The sequence below is a fragment of the Siphateles boraxobius genome, unplaced genomic scaffold (genome assembly GCF_051911475.1).
Source record: "Siphateles boraxobius isolate OS27281-9 unplaced genomic scaffold, OSU_SipBor_1 66, whole genome shotgun sequence".
Classification (NCBI taxonomy): Eukaryota; Metazoa; Chordata; class Actinopteri; order Cypriniformes; family Leuciscidae; genus Siphateles; species Siphateles boraxobius.
In genome coordinates this window covers 30,190,226-30,214,372 of record NW_027509193.1, presented here as the reverse complement: position 1 = coordinate 30,214,372, position 24,147 = coordinate 30,190,226, and the positions used below count along the sequence as shown (strand labels likewise).

The 24,147-nt window shown below is 36.4% G+C and overlaps 3 protein-coding genes across 9 annotated transcripts in view; 1 reads left to right on the top strand and 2 right to left on the bottom strand.

Moving 5' to 3' along the window:
- rhbdf1a (rhomboid 5 homolog 1a (Drosophila)) overlaps positions 1 to 1,679 on the bottom strand; it is a 73,586-nt gene extending 71,907 nt beyond the window's left edge. For both annotated transcript variants that reach the window (XM_077213449.1, XM_077213451.1), the window contains exon 1: positions 1,566 to 1,679. The gene's annotated coding sequence lies outside the window, so the exon portion shown is untranslated. The remainder of the gene's footprint in view (positions 1 to 1,565) is intronic.
- On the top strand, positions 1,213 to 6,450 carry mpg (N-methylpurine DNA glycosylase). Its single transcript, XM_077213504.1, has 3 exons — positions 1,213 to 1,741; positions 4,308 to 4,512; positions 4,789 to 6,450. The coding sequence occupies exons 1-3, from the start codon at positions 1,532 to 1,534 to the stop codon at positions 5,202 to 5,204; spliced, it is 831 nt and encodes a 276-aa protein (XP_077069619.1). The 5' UTR covers positions 1,213 to 1,531; the 3' UTR covers positions 5,205 to 6,450.
- On the bottom strand, positions 2,910 to 23,160 carry nprl3 (NPR3-like, GATOR1 complex subunit). Of its 6 annotated transcripts, none has more exons than XR_013196854.1 (14): positions 22,471 to 23,160; positions 22,184 to 22,253; positions 18,502 to 18,634; positions 17,388 to 17,462; positions 14,116 to 14,269; positions 13,932 to 14,013; positions 13,209 to 13,346; positions 12,125 to 12,281; positions 9,474 to 9,580; positions 9,172 to 9,301; positions 7,527 to 7,716; positions 7,247 to 7,439; positions 5,534 to 6,509; positions 2,910 to 5,200 (listed from the first exon to the last, which is right to left on the bottom strand). XR_013196854.1 is itself a non-coding variant. In XM_077213464.1 (14 exons), the coding sequence occupies exons 1-14, from the start codon at positions 22,664 to 22,666 to the stop codon at positions 6,344 to 6,346; spliced, it is 1,830 nt and encodes a 609-aa protein (XP_077069579.1). In that variant the 5' UTR covers positions 22,667 to 23,136; the 3' UTR covers positions 2,910 to 6,343. The 6 variants fall into 6 exon arrangements, 4 of the variants coding, with proteins under 4 accessions (XP_077069579.1, XP_077069580.1, XP_077069581.1 ...); XR_013196855.1 differs by having other exon boundaries at positions 13,932 to 14,010; positions 22,471 to 23,154; XM_077213464.1 differs by adding an exon at positions 19,481 to 19,519 and having other exon boundaries at positions 2,910 to 6,509; positions 22,471 to 23,136.
- Between the last annotated feature and the right edge of the window lie 987 nt (positions 23,161 to 24,147).

The window sequence follows — 24,147 nt, the reverse complement described above, 5'->3', positions numbered from 1 at the left end:
GTGTAAACGGGGTGTAAAACGTTTTTAGCTTGTCAACTTTCGACCACTTCCAGAAGTAGCAAACAGCCACAAAAGACCGTCTACTCTCCGCCTACCTAACGCATAAACATTATGGGAAGCGTGCCAGGCAGACGAAATTTAAAGATCCAAGTTTGGTTTCAAGACAAAAAACATACAAAGCACAATGAACTGTAACTGTTATCTCTCCAGATAACCTACGTTGAGGGAGATTACTTTGGAGATATTTTTTTATATATTTTTTTCTTCCTTTCTTTATTGTTTCTTTGTGAGTTTCACCTTTGGTGGTACTCATTATCCCTATTATTCCCCTATCCTGTTAGACCTGATTGCTTCATTGGGTTAATTGATTGTATTAGGCCTAGTCCTTACTAGGCTAATTGAATTCTTTCTGATTATAGGTGGGACTTAACTTATATTTTGTTGCCATTCTCATGTCTTGTGTTTCTTTGCCCTGAAGAAGACCACGTGTTGGTTGAAACATGTTGGCTTGTGTACTTTTATAATGACTTAAGCCATATTTAACAAAGGCTTTTTAACTTTATCCTGCTCCTCATTGTAAACCTGACTGAGTGCCTGGGACCTGTTTCTCATACAAAGCACAATTCTCTCACCATTCTTGATTTCTGACACACATTCACAGTGTTTGGTCGCGTCTTGTGGCTGTCAGAGCAGAAGCGAAAGCTGATCTCCATATTTTTTCCGTCGACGCCGGTCGTGTTCATATGTAAATTTTGTGAGCTTATTTTGTACATTAGTTTGAAATATCTGAAAAAGCTCATACATTACACCCTCCCCCCCTCAAAGAAATCAGGACAGAATTGGTTGAAAGTGGACAAAAGAGACAGATTAAAATACCAGGTGTAAATATGTCTACTTGTGATCCGATCGACCCAATCACATTTCAATACCAGGTGTAAACAGGACCTGTGTTTGTGCTTTCATGACATCATTTTTTCGTGCACCTAAATATAGATCATCTAGGTGACAAGGACTTAGGGGAAATGTGACTATCATTTTAATCATTGCCAAAAGTTCCACTAATTTTTATGGGTGATAAACATTTGTGGGAGAAGTGGGAAAAATATTTGCACCTTATTTCATCCGAAAATCCATCAAAATAACTACAAACCAACAACTTAGTTGTTTCGCAACTAAATCTCACACAAACGCCACTGGCCCTTTAAGTATCCCAGAGTGCTTTGCGCTTTCTAAAGTAAACAAACCAGGGCTGCTGAAACTGAACGAATTTGTTAAAGCTGCTGCAACTCCGTATTCAACATAACATCCACTAAACACAGAAGCGACGGTATACGCCTTAAGTCCCCCCCCCCCCCCCCCCCCAAGACCGCAGTTATACTTATTCAAAATAATCTGCACATTGGAACATGTTGCAGTTTTGCTATAGGCTAACGTTATATCACCTAAAAGCGACATGACGCTATTCCTGCGTGCTTTTTGGTCTTATTTTATTTAGCATTTAAGTATATCCTAATATTTTGTAATATTTATAATGACGACACGGAAGAGAAAGAATTCATCATTACCTCAATCAGAATCTGCCGATGGTGAACCTCCCAAGAGACTCATACAGAGTCAGCATGACACGAACACTGCGGTTCATCATCTCAGCCCTTATTTCTCAATGAAAGACCCCGTCAGACTGAGTGACAGCTTCTTCCATCAGTCCTGCGTTGATCTGGCGAAGGCCTTTCTCGGCAAGGTAAGCTGAGGGAAGAGTCCGATCTCAGGAAATCACCTCATATGAAAACTTTCAAGAAATCACGTTTCCTAAAATGTCAGGCATTGTTGTTATTGTTAACTAAAACGATAGTTTTCTCTAATATAATTAAATATAATATAATCTAAATATAATATAATATAATCTCTAAATATAATTAACTTATATATATATATATATATATATATATATTCTTGTTAATTATATCAGCACTAGGTATATCATTGGAATGCAAATGTAACACAAATGGCATTAAAGTCCTACATTAAATGTTTAACTTAATATTAGTTATTTTACATTCAAATGTTCAGAAATGGCATCATCATAATCATATCTTATTTCTATCATAGAGTATGAAGGAAAATGTTAAGAGTGTAATCCTGAGCAGTCTCCTGTCAAAAGACAGAAAAAATTACCCAAGCCTGTAAAAAATGATTCACAGAAACTGATGAAATCATGGAGTGACACCCAGAAATGAGCAACATCCTAAGCACATACTCATTCCTTGGCAAGAGTCAGTGTTCAGAAGCCCAATTCTGACTTGATGGAAGACATTTTTTATGTAATGCTACAAAACTGTGTTGGAACTAATACATTATTTTTTTTAAAAATGTGTTAAAATCAGCATGAAACAAGTTGCGAACAAATTTTTTTTCCTTATTGTGACGCATATCAGAGTGAAACGCTTCTCAAACAAGAAAAAATGTAGGGCGGGATTTAATTTTGTCCATTGGGAATTGATTGGATGGTTGTGGTTTGCTAATGGTCGATCTCATGTGAGTGACAGGTTGTCAGTAAACACTCATCAGAGAAGAGAAGAGATGTCACTAAGAGGGAGGGGGAAGTTATTTTGTTTTAAGGATTATGAGGGCATGTGAATTAGAAAAATTGAGATGTGCACGGATAAATCGTTTATAACAAACACTGCGATATTCCATTGTCCATTTTGACAATAAATATTATTGATGTAATATTAAGATATAAATTTGAGAATCACTTTGGCTTCTGGGAGTTTTTTAATGACTCCCTGTCTTGACTGCAGACTGATTCACTCACTGTGAACACTTGAAATACAGCTTAACCTCATGGAACCATTTGAATGAGTTAAATGCAGAATGCAAGAGCACAGAATAGACTCGACCGGACACAGAGAGGCCTAATTTGCATTTTAATGAGGTTTAAAATGGAAAGAAGGCTGCTGAAAACATTGAGGCTACTCTAATACCAGAAAACCACATTGTTACATGACAGTGCCGAGTTTCAGGTTGATTTAACCAGCACAGTGTTTGTTTTCAGTTTACCAGGGTGTAAATAAGGGGATGTAATGAGAAGCATGAAAAGCCATTATCATGTTGAAGGGTATCCGGTCTGACCCATAATATGCTCGGTGAGACCAAGCACTCAGCCAGCTTGACGAATGGAGAAAGTGACACTTGTGGCTTTCACACTCTGTAGCGCTCACTGCATAAACATCGTTCACAGCTGTCTTGTATTTGCTCTACCTCCCTGCATGACTGGCTCTAGCATCTTTTAGCACCTTTTAAGCAACATTTCGAAGGATAAATTAACTAAGTGAACCCACTTTGATTGAACACAGACTTTAGAGTGTCACACAATGTGTTAGTGCTTTGATGGGTAGTTTTAAAACACAAATGTCAAGTTCTTAGAAATGTAGACTTTGTGTTCATGTATGGTTTTGAAAAACTTTACATACAGTTTACATGACTCTAAAAATAAAATGTAATATATTGTTTTTACTCCTTAAATATATTTTAACATTTTAAACATTAAAAAAAGTTGTAAAAATATTTTTCAAAATAAAAATTATGAATATTATTAACTTTTTGGGGAGCTTTTTATGGCATTTTACAACCTGAACCACTCTTGCTTTGTCATAAAAAATGTCAAAGAGTAAAGTTATATTTTAGATACATGCTGTTTTTTCCCCCACAACTTTCTGAATCCTGGGGGGAAAAAAAGATCAGTTTGACAAAAATATTAAGCAGCTCAACAGTTTTCAACATTGCTAATAATCTAAAATGCTTCAAATCATCATATTAGAATGATTTCTGAAGGATCATGTGACACTGAAGACTGGAGTAATGATGCTGAAAATACAGCTTTGATCACAGGAATAAATTACATTTTAAAATATATTACAATAGAAAACATTGTAAATTGCAATAGTATTTCACAATATTACGGTTTTACTGTATTTTTGCAGCCTTGGTGAGCAGAAGAGGCTTCTTTTTAAAAACACGCAAAAAAGTTTACTTATCCCAAACTTTTGAACGTATTTTTTTTCTGCGTGCCTGTTTTATCAACTATCAAAAACAATCATGGATCCAGTCGTTTAGAAAAACAATAGCCCACCTTTACTGAAAAAGCAACAAGATTTTCGGTATCATCATTAGCCAGCACCAACTGTTAACGTGATTCTTCTAGTCTCAGTCATTATAATTTATTGGCACATTTGCACCACCTGCTGGATATAAGATGTCTGTACAGATGATGTTTTTGCAGGATATTTGGTTTCTGTGTTTATTAGGTGTTGGTAAGGAAGCTAACTGATGGCACTGAGCTCAGAGCAAGGGTTGTGGAAACCGAAGCATATTTGGGTGGGGAGGACAAGGCGTCCCACTCAGCGGGGGGAAAACGCACAGAGAGGAACACTGCAATGTTCATGAAGCCTGGGACCATCTATGTCTATCCCATCTACGGCATCTACCTCTGCATGAACGTCTCCAGCCAAGGTGAGGCTCCAAAAGGCACTCTAATTGACCACACGCACATATGAAAAAGGCTTTACAGGAGATGGAGCCGGAAGGCTGTAACCACAGATCCCTCGCCGCTAGTTACGCAAGAAACAAGTGTTTTGTTTTGCTTCTCTCCAACTGTTTCTCATTATAGGTCAAGTTGGCACATTACATAAACCTAGAGAAAGGTTGGAGCACATGCACAAAGACACAAGCCAACAGGAAGGAGACAGTGAGGAGCCTTGCTAACTACTCTACTATGTGTGTGTGCAGGGGAGGGGGCGGCCGTGCTTTTGCGTTCGCTGGAGCCTTTGAGCGGTCAGGACGTCATGAGGGGCCTGCGAGCAGCCAAACGCAAGGCTGGAGCCAAAACCCTTCAGGACAAAGAGCTCTGCAATGGCCCGTCCAAGTTGTGCCAAGCGCTAGATATACAGCGCTGCTTCGACCGCAGGGATCTGGCCACTGATACCGAGGTGTGGCTTGAGAGGAACCCAGAGCGAGAGACTGTTCCCGTTGGAGAGGTGGTGTCGGCCCATCGGATCGGAGTTGAGTCTCATGGGGAATGGGCAACCAAACCGCTTCGATTCTACCTGAGAGGACACCCATGTGTGAGCGTGCTGAACAGAGACGCAGAGCGTCAGATGCATTCACAATCCTCCACTGATCCGACGGAAAAGACAGTCTCCTGAAAGATCTTCATGTTATTCGGTCTCTTTAAAGAGATTGTCATCATTTACTCACTCTCATGTTGTTCTAAACTTGAATATTTTTTTGTTATTTTGGAGAACAGAAAAGGAGAAGTTAAGCAGAATGTCCAAGTTGCTCTTTTCCACTTTAATAAAATAGATGGTGACCAGGTTTTATCAAGTGCAAAAATTACAAAAAGCACCATAAAAGTATCAAAGAGTTTGTGCTTTATATTCTCTATATTGTAGGCATATTATAAACTCTATTGTCTTCTGAGGACATATAATAATGTTGTGTGAGAAAAAAGCCGGATTTGTACGTCTTTGTTCACCAATAATTTTCTTAACTCCCCTCACAAAGCCATGTGATTGAGAATACAGCACACAAATCTATCATGGTTATCATTTCGTCTTTTCTGGAGCTTGAAAGCTTTACTTTCAGTGTATTGAGAACAAAAAAAGAGCAGCAAAAATCACACGATTCTACGGAAGAAAATCATACAGGTTTGGAACGACATGAGGGCGAGTACATAATGAGAATTGCCATTTTTGAGTGAACTATTCCTTGGAGTTCGATTTCTGAACAGGTCTGTTTTTTGAAACATCATGTTTCTTTAAATAGTCTTGTTATTCCTGGTGCTCATTGATTTTACAGATGTTTGGGAAACCATTTGCACCTCATACCAATTACAAACCCCTTTTTCTTGTTCTCTTCCCGATCTCTGTTTCTCCGCACTGGAGTCTTCAGGGCATGCAGTCTTATAGTCTGGAATTACCATCATGGCATGTGTTTTTGGTCTTGTTTGCTTGAGGAGATGAAATATCACATCAGGGAACAGTATCAAAATAGGAGATGCTTGGGTGGAATACTTAAACGATCCATTTAATGGCTGCCCGAGGATGAACTGCACATCACGACCCCTCGATCATTTATTAAAATCAACCACATATGAGCTAAAATCATGACAACATAAAAATCTTTGGTCAACACAGTTATATACAGTAGATTAAGCGAGGCTCCCTCCATAAGCCTCTTCTGAAAACTGAGCAGGTCATTATTTTGTTGCAGCAAAACACATTTTGCTCCTGAATGAGCAAACGCACCACACCGTCCTCAGACTCACGCAGGCTGAATGATCCGTTTACTCTGGTGGAGACTGGAACAGAGAGATGATGGGGTCCTCATGGTTGGTTATGACTAAAACACTGCGAAACTTGTCGAATAAAGTTTTCAGCTGCGAGCGACGCATGTTCTCATTGTACATGATCTCTTCCAGGTGATGATGGCCTCTGAAGTAATGCAGAAGCCTGAAGAAATACAACACTATCTACATTAATATGCACCCAAATAATCAATTTAAAATAAGACTGATTGGACTTCATGTAAACACCTCAATCCGAATGAAATCTTGATCGGATTGAAAAGGTGTTAGACCGTAAATAATCCAATAAACAGGAAAAAGTATAAGCACGTAAACACTTGAATCTGACTATTTTCTCAATCGGATTCAAAAATACAAAGTGCACATGTGCAGTCCCGCGATACACATTTACATTTTACGTCTTATAAATGTGCGTATCATTATTTATGTCTCACATCTTATGAACTGAGCTGCGTTTCCGAAAAGTTCTGCAATCTACATAGGCTTACGATGCATTTGGGAAATGCAGCCCTAGTCAGAGGATGAGACTAAATATTTGCTTAAAAAAAAGACACGTGTAAGCTTTCATATTAGATGTGTCATCAAGGCAAAAACTACATTTATGCTGGCGGTACTGTAGCTCAGATGACATTATTGGTTCATTTTGTCTGATTCTGATCACTGCACATGTGCTAAAATTTTGTTTGGAATACATGTAATGCACACGTAAACAAATATTTGAATCGAATTGGAGTGTTTAGACACTTTCAGAATCAGAAATTGGAATGGATTCATTCTGATAGATGAAAATTAGTGCAAACTTACAATACTGTTCAGAACAAAGTCACGTTTGAGATAAAAAAAAAAAAAAAAAAAGCTATAAAAAAAAAAACGCTCTGTCACCTGGCAAACAAGCGCAGATCCTCTGGGTTCTGTGCCGCTGGGACACGCAGTATGGCCTGCCGCTCATGTTCGGTCAGGCTGGCCAGAAGCGTTTCCGTCATTCTTTTATTGAGAGGAGAGTCTCCTCCGGTCTGCAGCTCAGCGCTGGAGTTTTCCATACTGGGACTCGTCAGGGTCATGTCATCGCTACTTGCTGCAGAGAGAAAATGAGAGAAACTTATTTATTTGTCTCTTCTTTCATGTGAGTGTCTGTGGTGTTGTAGTTAACTGGGTTACATACTGGGAGAGCCAAAGCTCAGGGCACTGGGAGTGCTCAGACTTCGGCCTGTAACGCGTGCGACTAGGGGTGGCTCCTCCTCCCGCAGACCAGGCTCCTCCTCAGTGGGCGGGACCAGCAGATAAACATACGTATGGATCTGAAACAGCAGCCGGTGCTGGAGCATCCATACCACCATCTGAATGAGCTGGGCCTGCTCAGATACACACATAATGGTAACAATAATTACTTCATCTAAAACGCCTTAGAGGAGTACTGCACTGCTGGCAAAAAGGGCTTTCAATAAAATTTGGCTGTCTACACAGTAAAAAAGATGGAATTTGTTTTTTAAATCGGTGATACCTGACTAGAGATAACAGCAACTCCCATAATGCACTGGGCATGTTGCAATCCAAGGCCACTCCCACAAGTCTGCTATAAATATGCTTGACCAGAGTCAAATACCACCTTGCTTTAGTAGGAAATAATACTTAGTAAATCCTACTTTTAATCCCAATGGTGTCGACTTGTATTGTTTGCAAGAATTTAAATTCTTTGCAAGAATTTAAAGAGAAAACATTTAGCGGGAGTGAAGTACTTTCCAGTGAAGGATCTAGCGCATTGTAGGCAGTGGCTAAAGGCTCGTAAATACGGAGAGAGCGATTCGACGGACAATCTGAAAATTCTCCATAACAGTACAAAACAGGTACTGAAAATCTGCAAAGTGCATTTTACCCACGCAACCTTGACCATTACTGACCATTGAGACTAAATACGATGAATAATGAATGTATGAACATGTCCACACAAAACACCTGACCACCAATAGACCTTAGTCAGGTTAGCTCCATATTTAATTTTTGACAGGAATGAAAATGAGGCTGAGGAATAGAAGTGCAGCGTGTTCAATGGACTGTAATTATTCAATAGCCGATTGTTCAGCGGACGAAACATCATTCCAAAAGACTTTCAGTAGACAAAAACTCTAAAAATAACACAGGTTACCCCGGAAGTCAGTCCTAGAGCTCCTCCTGTCCGATGTTAGGGACAAATCGGGTCCATCGGAAGACGTCCAATAGATTTCTTAGGCACCGAAATAACACCACAGAGTAAAACTGGGAGTTGTGAAAAATATGATACACAAGTTTTGCCAGATGAGAACTTTATATATGCATCATCTTTTTACTCTTTTAACTTTTTTAATTTTCTTTGCTTTTATTTTGTGATTATGGCAATTCAAAGTGCTTTACTGAAAGGAATTAAAATGGTGTATAAAATGTGCTATATGAATAAACTTGCCTTGCCTAAAAAACTGTTTTGAACGTTACATGTGATCTAGGGCCTTTATAAAGTACACGCCATTAGAAAGACTGTTTTTCCCTCACAGCCTTGTTTTCATCCAAGTAAAGTTCAATGTGGAGTCTAAAGTCTGAAAGAAAAACATAGTAGGTTTTCTAGGACTCATCAACGTATATAATTAATGATAAAATAATTATTTCTGACAATTATTCAAATTTCAACACATCTGAACCTCAAATTGGATCAGAAAATTCTGCATTCGCATATGTACTAATCTTCACAACGCTCCTGAACTACTCTCCATTGAAAAGGAATGACTTCCTGCTTGTTGTATGCCTGAAATAGTAAAATTGTGGCACACGACACTAACCTCATGCACGGGGGCATCCAGTGGATTCCTGAACTCCGACAGAGATACAGGAAGTGAGAACTTGGCTAACATGGAAGGCAGGTCATGACCTGGAAATTGGAGGGCGAACTCCTCAGCCAGAGGAGAGTAGCTGGCAGGAGGAAGACACAAAAATCACGATTAATGTCTGCATAAAGGTTTTTTGAAGGAATTAAGACTTTTTTGTTCAAAATCATGAGAAGTTTAACTTTGTACAGAGTGTACATTAAAGCAAAAACAATGCAAAAGAGCTTCGATTGGTTTTCTAGAGAGCACATACTCACATGCAGATGTTTGCATGGGGAGAAAGCATATACACGTTGTTCTCACAGAGAGGGTAGATAATGATGGCTTTACCCCAGTACACCAAATGCGCAGCTATCTGGAAGACCTGTGGGAGGAAGTGTTACACTTCAGAGCAGTGGTTCTCCAAGGGACCGGAGCCCAATAGGGGGCCTCAGCAAACCTCCTAGGGGGGCTTAAGATGACTCAACCCTCCTCATGCATTAAAAATAAACTGTATACACCCAGTTGGACCCTGTGGAACGTAAGCTTTTAAAACGGTTATAACTTAATATTTGTCAGCTAAATCTATGTTGTATCTGATCAGTAACTTCACATTAAATGGTGAATGTGCAAAATCTTTTAAAGTTTTGAATGTTACCATGATTTAACCATGCTATTACTTCATTTACCCCCTTTTTATCAATAAAAAACTGAGAAATTTCTTTGAAAATTAAAACGTTACACGAATTAGAGCAAAAACAGTGTGATGCAAGAATAAAATATATTTTTTATAAATTTTTAAGAGAAACTTTATTTGATTATATCAATATAAAGTTAAGTTATAAGAACATATAATGTGTGAATTAACAGTATGAACTCCTTTGACTTCAATGGATTTAGTTAAATAGCTTTGACCTTGAAACTCATGACTGCTCAAAATAGTCTAAATTTATGAAAACTACACCTTCATTTTCTGAAAAAACAGCATCAGTAATATTTTCAAACAAAATATATTACTTGCATAAAATTTCCCTTTAAAGCTGCAGTAGGGAGTTTTGAGAAAATGTTGACTTAGCCTGAAAATTTGAACAAGCACAACTTACAGGTCCAACCCCCTTGCTCTCTGCTGCGCTACAGCCCTCCCTCCACAGCTCCTCCCCCACAGCGGAGCCTGCCGTGAACGCGCAGGCTAGTAAGCAGGACCACCGATGACACGGATAAACAGTTATGGCACATTCACTAATAGGGACGAAACATCAACAATATGCTTTACATTGACTATGGCCTGCCCATACTTTGACTATAAACTTGGTCCTCAAATCATTATGTATTTTGCAATACATGTAACTTTATAACGTTGCACTCTTTCTATAAGTTATAAATAGCTAGTAAGATAACGTAATATAACGGTAACTAACGTTAGTAATTATTCTAGCGATATGTAATGCTAGATAAGGTTTGCTAGTACATTATTTCAGCAACATGACAAGCCAGTGAATTAGCAGGTTTCAACTGTTGCTTAGCACAGTGCGTGACATTTTATCTACATGTTATGCTGCTAGAGTTTTGACACCGAGTCAATGCGCTCTGTCTAATTCTTTCTTTTTCGCTTGTTTATCGTCATCTGTCTTTTCCCTTTTACCTCTTTGTTTTATGAGCAGGTGCCACTAGAGAAATTGGCAGTTTAGGTTGTTTCTCCGCCATTAGCACAGCTGCAGCACACCGGCAATCTTGAGTTTGAACGACGGTATGCTCTCGCGCTGTGCAAGAGATGGGTGTGAACAGCGCGTACACGAGCGTGATTGACACTGCTAAGACATTCCTCCTGGCTCTGATTGGTTGTTTCTGAGCGGTGTATTTCTGCAAATGGCAATAGGACCACTGGGAGGAGCCAGATGATATAAATTAATTTGTAATTTTATTTTAATTTCAGAAATAAGCTTATAAATGCAACTCAAGTGGGGAGGAAAAAGTGTAGTGTTTAGTGTAGTGTAGAAGCTAAATGTAATTTACAGAAGTAATTTGAGACAAATCTAACTAATCGATGTCTAAACTAATTTTTAAAAAAAAATTCACAGTGAAAGCTACAGTTCACTTGTTCAAAGGTGTAAAAATGTAAATGGTTATATCTCCTACATTTTGTATTTAAAAAATCTATTATGTGTATTTTGACAGCCTTAACACGATTTTTCGTTAATTTTCGAACTACAAACCATGAATTAAAAAATAATAATTATGTACCTCTTCCGGGTCAAAATGGACCCGAATGCATTAGGAGGCTTATATTATTTAAAATAAGACAAAATGATATTTAAAAAAAGCCAATACAACTACAAATCAAGAGATTTCTTATTTTAATTAAACCTTTCAACAACCATTTTACTATTCAGCGAAGAAACAGGATTCCCATATTTCTAGAAAACATGTAGAGATGTATCCTGTTTGTAAAAGTGTGATTTCTGGACCTGGATTACAGGTCATGTATATTAATAAATCTTTAAAAAAATATAATGAATATAATATTTTTTTTTGTTATGCAAAGCTCTAAAATATTTTATTGTGTAGAATTTGTACAAAAAATTATAATAATAATTAAAAAAAATAATCCTTAACCAGTAAACCTTTAAAAATTGTTGTGGACAATAAAAATTGTAGTCAAAAAGGTTAAGCACTGTTTTATAGATAGTCTATCCAAAACATTTCTGCCATAATGTTATTACAACAGAATTATTTTCTGTCCACTAGGTGACAGTATAAGACTAACTATAACAAAAACAAATGATATGACTATGCTACGTTGCACATAACTCTTCCATTTTATTTTTGCCAGGAGTAAAACTAGACTTGTCTTTGTCAAACCAATGAGAAGCTGAAAACATGAAAATAGGACATGGCTGATAAAAGTGCACAGTGGCATATAGTCATTGACCTGCAGGAGAGCCAGGTCAGCGTCTTGAGCCAGCTGCTGCAGGTTCTTGACGGCTGAGCAGGTCTTGATGAGGCGCACTAGAGCAGGAGAGCAGTCCAGAGGGAGCTGAGCCAGCAGGGTCTTCTCACTGTCCAGCAGCAGCAGAGCGTGATACGGCCTGCAGGGGGCACACCACAACAACACTACTAGCAGTTCAAACTACACTCTGGCCGAATAGCAAGTGCACTTGATCATGCAACCAAAAAAAGAAAAAAGAAAAGCAGGGGAGACTAAGGCTATTGTCAGAATATCATATCACCATACTATTGCTGAAGTAAATAGTATACACTACCGTTCAAAAGTTTGGGGTCAGTAAGATTTCTCATGTTTTTAAAAAGTATCTTCTGCTCACCAAGGCTGCATTTATTTGCAAAATACAAAACAAACCCAGTAATATTCTCAATGTAAAACAGCTGTTTTCTATGTGAATATATAGTAAAGTGTAATTTATTCCTGTGATCAAAGCTGAATTTTCAGCATCATTACTCCAGTCTTCAGTGTCACATGATCCTTCAGAAATCATTCTAATATGATTATTTGATGCTCAAGAAACATTTATGATTATTATCACAGTTGAAAACAGTTGTGCTGTTTCATAGTTTTGTGCAAACCGTGATTCATTTTTTTCAGACTTCTTTGAAAGTTCAAGAGAAAAGCATTTAATTAAAAAGAAATATTTTGCATTATTATAAATGTCTTTACTGTCACTTTTGATCAATTTAATGCGTCCGTCCTGAAGAAAAGTATTAATTTCTTTTTAAAACAAATTCGTATTGACCCCAAACTTTTGAACGGTAGTCTACATGCTGTGCACGAAGAATAGATGGGTGAATTACTATATTTGCCAAAAAAAGCACTTCATTACAAAGCACACTGATGGATACTATATCCCATTATTCAATGTAAACACCCCTTTTGCTTGCATGAAACAAGAGTTCACAAAATTGCATTAAGAAAGAAAAATAGCTGTTTTTATGCAACATGATGATGGGGGCAGGTGACTTTAAAATGTTGCAAAATGTGTTGGATAAATGCTGTAACTCACCGAATGGCCTTTAGGCTGCGCTCAAGAGCCTCTGGTGGGATGTGTTTCCCTCCTACACGGTGGATTTTGTGTGGAAGGCAGAAACTGACCTCAAGCCAGTTATTGATGTGAAGCCGAACAACTCCAGTTGTGCAGAGACTGAAAACAATACAGTCTATAAGGTTACCACGACCGAAATTACAAGACTGTTTCTTTCAGTTTAGAACAGAGACAAAAGTCAAGCATGTTTGTCTGTCCACCTTATTTCTCTGAAATATGCGAGACTTCTGATTCATTAGACACTATAGGGAAATAACTAAAAGAATTACAAAGTGCAGTAAATGGTGTGTTTACAAACCAGTGCGTTTATGATTAAAATATGACAATAAATACCACTTTGCCATATCAAGCGGCATTACGGACTGTTTTTGTACTGAAACTAGAAGCCTCGCATATTTAAGTTACAAACAGACACACACAGTCTTACGTTACAAATAAGGTGGATACAACTGTTTGCAACATTTAGTCATAAATTACAATTATGGATTTTAAAAGGGAAGTTAAAGCCTCAATAACTGCTGAAACACAACTGTAACCCTCGTTGCATTACACGCTGCATGATTTAGCCCAGGAGGACATGTTCCTTTTGAATTATTGCTATAAAGGGACATTTGTTGAGAAGAATGTTATTAACCTGATGACAGGAGTGCTTGAGTAAATGATGGTTAAGGCAACACTACTCACCTGTCATAGGCCTCCTTTAGGTCTCTAGCTAATTTACACTTGGGAAGGATCTGGCGAAACGGCGACTGTGGGGTCCCGTCTGCTATAATAACAGGTAAACATCATGGTGAAAATCATGTAATGCCTTCAGTGATTATATTAGCAGGACAAACCCTGTACATCTCAAGGGAACGGGATGTCTCACTCTCAATCATGGTGGTGACCTCGTCCTGCACTGCTAGCATGAGCTTGGCCTCTCTGGTGAGGTACTGGCATCTGCGCTCCTCGTGCTGCAGGGCTATGGCAATGCGACGAGACAGGTTGTGCATACAGTTGATGACTGAGGCGTCTGCATTGGCCTGTAGAAGGTGGAAACAGAGATGAAACGGAGACAAACAGTTATTGTTCATTTAATGAGTGGGTAAAAGACATGACACTCATTGTAATTAATATTTACTCCAAAAATACATTAAAAATGCATTTATTCATGCATACAATTACTTCAATACACCTTTTCTATGATGAGCCGTGTTGGGGGGTAACGTACTACAAATAATGCAAGTTACAAAATCAGATTACTTTTTTCAAGTAATGAGTAAAGTAACAAATAAGTTACTTTATTTTTCCACGTATAGAATGACAGCTCTCCTGTCCCCATGTTGAGAGAAATCGAGAGTAAGTGCAGACGTGTTGTGTGCGCTGTGTGTGAACATGATGCTTATTGTAGTTCCACTAATGTGAGCAATATGAGCATTTACTCCTCTCACTTGCACAAAAACAGATTCAGTATTCCTCACAATGAATAAAAAGAGTGAAATCCGAACTCAGAATATTACGTAAACCCACAATAATTAAATTTGGTAAATAATTCAAATATACATTATGCATTTAATCTCACTTTATTAACCGTTGTCTTTGCTGCTGACATTCGATGATCCATTTCAACCATAAGAAATCAAAAATGACTTTAGATAAACATCACATTTGTGTTTAATTTTTTTTTAAACTGCTAAACTTTTATCTCCTGCGTCCTATTCTTCTGTGATCCAGAATGGCAGCAGAGCTGAAATGTTTGTTTGACCTGCGTCCTCTACTTTACAGGAGTGAATTTGCATTTCCTTCAGCCTGAGGCTTATTCATTTCACTTACAGTGAGAAAGGGCCTTTAAATTTTCCAGAAATATAACTTTTGTTATTAAAAATCAAACAAGCAGAGAAAAGTAAAGCTAAAGTAATGTAACACATTACTTTCCATAAGAAGTAACTAACACAATAGTTACTTTAAGAAGTAACACAATATTGTAATGCATTTCTTTTAAAAGTAACTTTCCCCAACACTGGTGAAGATTATATATTTTTGGGGGGGACAAAGTAAAAAATGTAAAACTATGCTGAAATCATAATAGTTTTTTTTAAAAACCTCGTTAAAAAAAAGAAAGAAAAATTTGCCATGATCGTATATTTTAATAAAACTGTTTCACTGCTTCCTTAATACCAATCAAAAACATGATTCTCAACGCATATTCAAGGTGTGAGGAAAATATGCTAGTATTTTTTGCTTGGTTACATTAAATGACATTTTTGAGTCAACGTTAAGCTTAAATAAAATTTCTCAAAACCATATGATACAAATATTAATATAAATAGTACATATATATATATATATAAATAAACACCAACATGTACTTTATATAACATTTAAAAAAAATCCCTTTCTCATTTACTTTATTGACATATCTCTAATGCAAACTATAAAATTACAGTAGAGCTCAGCCAAAAATACGTCTTTGTTGGCATTTTAAGTTGTCCTCTTTACTGTTCACAATGCCCCTCACAAGGAGCAAAATAAAGATATTTTTCTCCTTGATTTAATACTCTAATATTTGAAATGTGCATGTGCAGTGTACTGTAGTTACACAATTATAGAGGACAAGAACCTTTATTAAACCTCTCAAAGTTCAAATCTGATGTGTATATAATCTAATTATACTCCAACACGTTCCAGTTAAATCTAAATTTACACATTATTACACAAATTACTATTTAGTCCACAAAAATACAGTACATGATGTATGAAAACAGTCATTGTTCATTTGATTCATGCAATAATTCATGCACACAATGACTTGAATATACCTTTTGTGTGATTAACATGTTTTTCATTTCTGCATATTTATATTTTTAACGAGGCACAAAGAATAACCCAACCAAAAATACAACCCTTTAACAACCTAATATTTTACAGAATATTTTCAAATGTGCCCATTTGAAAAATTTGCAGACTAATGGTGGGCAGTGTGACATAGGGAGGGTCCCGAGTAAAGGGAGTGGGCATTGCTGGAGAACTGATAGGAGTGTGAGTCTGCGTTTTCTGCAGCTGGAGCTTTGACTCAGCACTCTGCCATGTGAAGTCCTGGTGGCACCGGGGTGGGTCTGATCATGTGCGAACTGATTGTGCAGAGAACAGAGTCCCGCTTCCCTGTCAGGCTGTCTGATAGACAGCACACTGGAGGCTTATCAAAATCCACACCCTTTCTGAGAAACTGTTGACCTCACATATCCTCACAAACAGCTGATTCACTATGCAGGGGCTCAAAAAAGTATTCTGTATTAAAAATGTATACTTTTTTTTTTTTGCAATACATATTAAACAATGATCAAACCAAATTATTATTTTTTCCCCCAGCTTAGTTCACAGATGTCCTGTCCTTTATCAAGCATACACTGGCACTGACATTTTGAATCTTAATTTAGAACAAAACACTAATGCCAAGATAGTCACATATTTTAAGTGTACCTTAATATCTTTAGGGGGCAACATATCAAATAGTGGTTACTTACAAATTGCAGTCAGTTACTGACTACATGACTAAAATTGTAGTAAGTAACATAATCCGTTACATTACACATTTAAGGTAATATAATCTGGCTAATTTTTGATTACTTTTGACCTAATTCATGTATCACATTGAAAATGCACAAAAAGGATAATCTTGTGCCATATTGATATACAAATACAAAGAGAAAGAACATATATTCCATTCTTTATCATGAAGTGCATTGAATATTACATTAGGTCAGGGTTTCCCAGACTGGGGTTCGTGAAGGAACTGCAGGGGTGTGTGAGTTCAAGAAAATATATTAAGTAATTAAATCGCAAAAATGTCAAATGAAAATAAATAGTTCTAAAATAAAAATAAAACGCTTACTAATAAAGATAAAAAAATAGTTTATTTGTTTATCTGCAGGACCTAATTTATTAACTGATTAAATGAAATGATGTGAATTTGGACATTTTAATGTGTTTGAAAGACAATGGCCATCCAAAGATATAGTAATGCATGGTTAGTGATAAAGAGTGATAAGAGTGATAACTCAAATAATATTTAATGTGTTCATCAGAAGCTAAATAGATACGCAGTGTGGCAATGTTAAGAACTTCTTCATAATAAATAAATATAATATGATGTTTTCTTACCCTTAATGCAAAAACCACACTGAACAGGATCATGGTGGGCAGCTCTCTTTTGGGGGAGGGGTCGGATTTGGAGACCTGGGGAAAGGAATATCGTTAATAAGTAGAATTAGATCAAGCTCATTTTATTATTAAACATGTATGTCAAGAAGGAGACACATGCAATGATAAATAATGTTTGTTATCTTTTAAAGTTACCTATATTACAGTAAATTAATTGAACTGAATGTTGCATTAAGTGTATTGAAGTTCAAGTTCTAAAAAAGCATTAACACTTATAAGTCATGACTTAACTAAATTTCTTATATTTGAGAAACAAATGTGATGTGTGCATGCAGATTATACTTTCATTGTGCAGGTTAGTATAGTAAGTTTTGTGTTGATAACATACATGCAACATAAATAACAGAAAAAGTGATCATTTAATAATCGGAATCAATGCTAAATTTACCTGCAGCTTGAGTTTGTTTATTATGAATCTTTGCTGTAAAGCAGGTTCAATTCTCATTCAACAAATGCCAAGTATTTCTTGGCACAGTGATCTCCTAACATATTTCCTCTCTAACAGAAGGTGGAGCTGTTAGCCTGTGATCGTGGTAGTTGTCAGTGCCTTTGCAATATCATCATCAGCTCATCATACATACAGCAGCTTCCTGACGACTCAAACATTTTGGAAGAATAAATGGCCAAATTTCACAGTTCAAATTCCTTTCCTTCACCCTCAAACCATAACCTTACACAGTACAGACTATCTTTCAAAATACTGTGGTCTAATTAATACTTTTATTCATCAAGGATGCATTAAATTGATCAAAAGTGACAGTAAAAACATTTATAATTTCCATTTCAAATAAATGCTGTTCTTTCTATTGATTGGATTTTGGTTTCCACCAAAACTATTAAGTTAACTAAACTATTAACTATTTCTTGAGCAGCAAATCATCATATTAGAATGATTTCTGAAGGATCATGTGACACTGAAGACTGTATGACAGTAATGATGCTGAAAATTCAGCTTTGACGTCACAGGAATAAATCACATTTTATAATATACTTAAACAGAAATTAGTTATATTAAATAATAATAAACTTTCACAAGATATTTGGTATGTCTCACCTGAATACTATGCGGAAGCTGCAGTAAGGTTGGATGTCCGACGAAGCGCACGTTGTCTATTTTGAGTTCAAACTTCTTGCCGCACATATCCGACTTGGTAGCCAAGATGGTGGCCAGAATAATATCAGAAAACCTTTGAAGGTAAATGAATAAAAAGAGGAATAAAGAAAAGACATCACAGAAGGAGTAAAACTACAATCAGTGGGTGCAATTACAGCAGAGGGCCTGATTGGATTTCAAGTGCTAATCTACACAGCACTGACAATTATACACTGACTCATATTTCTAGGGGATTCACAAGGGAAAGGTGATTAGGCAAATTATTTGGTGAAGCCTAAAGCCTTTGGACTTTTCCCCCTGATCTAAACCTTTAAAATGCACTTATAAGTGAGAATGCGGGTGATTGTCTCCCTCTGGCAGAGTGATGAATCTGCTGGTTTATATCACTCACAGTATGTTTTTCACCCACTCAGACAGACCCCAAGAAGGCCCATGGCACAAATTCAGTGGTCTGATTCAAACATTTAATTATGTGAGGGAAAAAAAAGAAAGAAAGGAAACCAGGACTTGAAATGTGTTGAGTACATGAGCATTGCATTAATGCAGGCCAATCACCTGTACCACATTTGATTGAATAGCATTTCTTGATTGCAAACATATCTCAGGCGATTCCCGCAATACTGCATTTCAATTAATTTCAATGAATGTAAGAGCAAAATCACAATCGTACCATTGCAACTTATTCAAATCCGTGACCCGATTTAAGCTGATACTATGACATAAATTACACAAGCTATCACAATTACTCACAATTTCTCAGATTGCATTTGCCATTTGAATGCATATATATATATACACATATAAGTGTGAACAAAAAAGTACATATATGTCCGACAAATTATCAGGGAGAAAAGATGAACAAAGATGTGGTGCTCTGGAAAAAGGAGAGGTGGTTTAAAGAATGGTGGTTTAATCTTACCCTGCTACCAACTGTTCATCAGTTAGTGGAGTTTGTTCTCTGAAATGGGAATAGGGCCATAAAGAAAGAAAAAAACAACAAACAAACAAAAAAGAAAGAAAAAAAATGCAGCAGACAAGTTGGCAGGATGCATGACATAGGGATGACAAAAACAAACCAAATTTTTAGATTGATCATCCAGGACAGTAAGTTTGTTTTCTTTTTACATACTTAATTCTGGTGACAATGTTTAACGGGCTATATGTACGAATTGTCATGTATTAATCGCTTTTTTATTTATTGTCAATGTATGAACAGCTTGTTAATAAAAACTTAAATGAGACCTTCCCTGACTTCCTAGGTTGTCTCTGAAAGCCCGTAGACTGATTTCAATGTGAAGGACTCGGGACGTTTCTGACAGGAAAATCAAAAGTATGTGATTGTTATGAGGGCTCCCGAGAGCCTCTCTTTATAACATTTTTATAATATTCAGGATAATGCCAATCATGTCATGCAAAGAACAGGGATTAAGTCAAACTAGTCTCACAGACAGATTTATATAGTCTATGATCTTAAATATATTTATAATCTAAAGTATCATAACAGTATCATTTTAATTTCTTCATTTGTTGACATGATGCCAGTGAACTGCAGACCTTGTTCAAACATATCCACACGTGGTGGTGGTGATGGCGCAGTGGATAAGACACATGCCTTTGTTGTGAGAAACCCGGGTTCGAATCCACTGTGACACACCAATGTGTCCCTGAGCAAAACACTTAACCCCTAATTGCTCCAGAGATGTGCGACCTCTGACATATATAGCAATTCTAAGTCGCTTTGGATAAAAGCGTCAGCTAAATGAATAAATGTAAACACCACTACGAATATTCATCTAACCGTGGATGACGTCAGGATATCGCTAAAAAAGTATTTCCAACTTCTTCTTTTTTTAACTTCTAAGCAAAGAAAGAAAATTAACTTTCCCGTGAGTAGATTGGAGCCTTGAATCACGTTCAGTCTCTTGCCCGTTACGTGTGCACAAATTTGAGCACGAGCAATAAGTTGCTGGCTGCAGTTCACTTAACGGCCACCGGTGTCACTAATAACAAGGGTTTCTCAATTCTACATATTATAGTACTTTGAAATTGTGATTACTTTTTAATTACTTGTTTGTCCTTTCATTTAACAAATTCACTTCATCATTTAGATGTCCTTTGTGATAATATGTTACCACAAAGGACACCCAATGTTGTATGGCATTTTTTGTCCCATTAAAATGGCTTACAAAAGGCTTATAATTTAGCCTATAATAGGCTAATAATATTAGTAATAATAATACAAATGTAGCCTACTATATACTGCCGTTCAAAAGCTTGGGATCGGTACGATTTTTAATGTTTTTAAAATAAGTATTTTCTCCTCACCAAGGCTGCATTTATTTAATAATAAAAAACAATAATATTGTGAAATATTATTACAATTTAAAATAAAAAATTTTTTTGAATATATTTTAAAATGTAATTTATTCCTGTGATGGCAAAGCTGAATTTTCAGCATAATTACTTCAGTCTTGATCCTTCAGAAATCAGTTTAATATGCTGATTTGCTGCTCAAAAACATTTATTATTATCAATGTTGAAAACAGATGTGTAAAATATAAAGCTTTTGTAACATTATACTACTGTTCAAAAGTTTTTGGTCAGTAAGACTTTTATTTTTTTGGAAAGAAATTAAAGAAAATAATATTTTTATTCAGCAAGAATGCATTACATTGATCAAAAGACATTAATAATGTTACAAAATATTACATTTCAAATAAATGCTGTTCTTTTAAACTTTCTAGCTATTCATCAAAGAATCAAAAAATGAAAACTGTTTTCAACATTGATAATAATAATTAATGTTTCTTGAACAGCAAATCAGCATATTAGAATTTTTTCCTGAAGGATCACGTGACTACAGACTGGAGTAATGATGTTGAAAATGTAGCTTTGCATCACATGAATATATATTTCATTTTATCATTTTAAAAAACAATTATTTTAAATTCTAATAATATTTCACAATATTACTGTTTGTTTTGTATTTTAAATCAAATAAATGCAGCCTTGGCGAGCGGAAGAGACTTCTTTTAAAAACATTAAAAAAACGTATCGATCCCATACTTTTGAACAGCAGTGTAAATCACGCAATAATGTTGTTAAACAGATTCCAGAGCGATACAGTGACACTTTCACGACACATTTATTACGTTATGTATTATTATTTAATATTTACATAATATATGGGATATATATATATATATATATATATATATATATATATATATATAAAATTTATGCTGCTTAAAACATTTTATAATCATATCTAAAACTATCACATATAACATTTTAATTTATATTCAAGTTTAATTAAGTTTCTGGATCAGGCCATACATATAGGCTATTGTGGTTTTTAAGCACTCACTAATGCATAATATCCAGATAGCAAGCTAAAATCACCCAACATAGAAACATACAACAATGAACATAATGAACTCTGGTGACACTGGTGATCCCTTAACATGCCCCTAGCGTTTATCCCATGCAGAAAATAACTGAATAATTTGGGTCATATTTCTTTTAGTGTATGAGCAGAAAACACAATTACATCAACAACATGCACAGTTCTAACGCAACTTAAGTCGAAAAGTAATAAATAAACCCTTGCTTTGCATAGTACCTTGAGTCACCATCCTGGTCCTCCGTAGAGTCACCTGATGTATTCAACACATATGGACTCCGCTGTTTTGCTTTAATGACATAAAAATACACACCTTGAAAAGTTCGATTCTTCGTGTATATTATTGCATGGGTAAACTAATGTGATTGACAGTAGAAATGTGTCAAATGTATCAATCACAGCAGGTGTGGCAGTGGCAGGTAAACACTCATCATATGCTGACATAAATATTACAGTCCCCAATAGAAACGCCAGGATGACACAGAAGAGGAAGCAGGAACACTTACATGCTGCTGTTGAAGTGTTTTCAGACACCTTCTGGAACGGGTATCGGAAGAGCAGTTTATTTCCTCTGCTGCCAGAGCTAACTAGTATAACGCTTATGGGACTTGTTTTTTCACCATTTGGCTGCAGGCTGGATTCAGACTGTTTCCACATCAGCTTCGCATCTGAATCTAAATCTGCAGACCACTGCTTGTACATCCTGGCGCGTATTCTAAAGTTTATATAATCTCAAGCGAATAAAAGTTGCAGCTGGAGCTGAAAACGTGCAATGTAAAATTTACAATACAAGTTTGGACAGCTGAAGTATTGTCCCACAAGAGAATTTAACTGAATGAGTGTAGGACATCGGATGAGCTGCATCTCTGATAAACTGAAAAGAGAATTGATATAAACGTATATGGGATATAACAGTTAATGGCAGTAACGTGTTATGTTAGCCTGTTAGCTAACCAAAAGCACGCAAATTAGTTACTGCTATCATTCGATAGATTGTAAACCAAAATGTTTTGTCCACGAGTCACCAGCTAGCATCATTGAATATGTGCAACTAATTAGTTGTCAGATTAATCTGACAGTGAAGTTTAAAACGGAGAGCATAAATGCATAAATAAACGTTATTCTTTACTGAAACATACAACATAACCGCAGGCAGGTCAGTGTTTAGTGTTACACTACTTGCGCCGAAGAAATACAAATGACTGGATGCAATGGTTCCGCATGTATTCCTGCATGCATAAATAAATAAAACACCTTAGCTTCAATTAAAAATCTCCTGATCACTTTTTAAATGTCTTTCATGTAGCTATAAATTATATTGTTTGACATTTTTAATTTTGAAAATCCATTATAAAATATGAATCCTAGCTACAAATACTGACATATACATAACTAGCCCTGCTTATGCTATTATTTGTATTATTCATATTGGTTACCCAAAAAGTAGCCTTAATAGCCTACTATTGTCCATGAAGAGTTGCTTCAAAATGTTTTTGTCTTCTTCTAAAGTGCCCTATACTCCCTGGATAGTTCACCCTAAAATGAAAATTAATTCATAATTTGCAAAGAAGCAAAAATATCACAGAATGATATGCGACAGACACGTCGTATTCCAAGTGTTCTGAGTGTAGGCCTATACGAAGGGTTTGGTGAAAAACCAATTGAATTTGAATGTAGGCCCATTATTTAACAAAAATCCTGACCTTGAACATTGGTCTTCTGTGCACGTCACACAGCCTAGAATAATTTTCCAGTAGTCCTTACCTTCTCGCAAATTCATGTTTTTGTAGTTTACACAGAGACAATAACAATTTAGTTTTACTTTAAAACCCTGCAACAGTTTTCCGTTTTTAGTTCACCTATCTATATTGTTGATTACCTTCCTTCCTTTGTTCATTGTCTTTTGTTAAAGTTCTGTTAGTTGTGGTGTTGTTATTCTCTTCAGTGTTTATTAAGTGATTATTATTTGCTAATTCTGCGTCATGCATTATCATTTAGATTCATACTACAAGCAAACCCGGACCGAAAGAGAGACCTAAAGAAAAGATTAAGTGACGAACATTATAAGTGGATATTTCTGCAGTCCATCTTCTCCTGCTGGAGCAGCAGGCCTATAGCTCCCTCAAGGATCACACAAGGGACTTTCTTGACCTGCTGTGCCTAACTCACTAACCCGACCACCA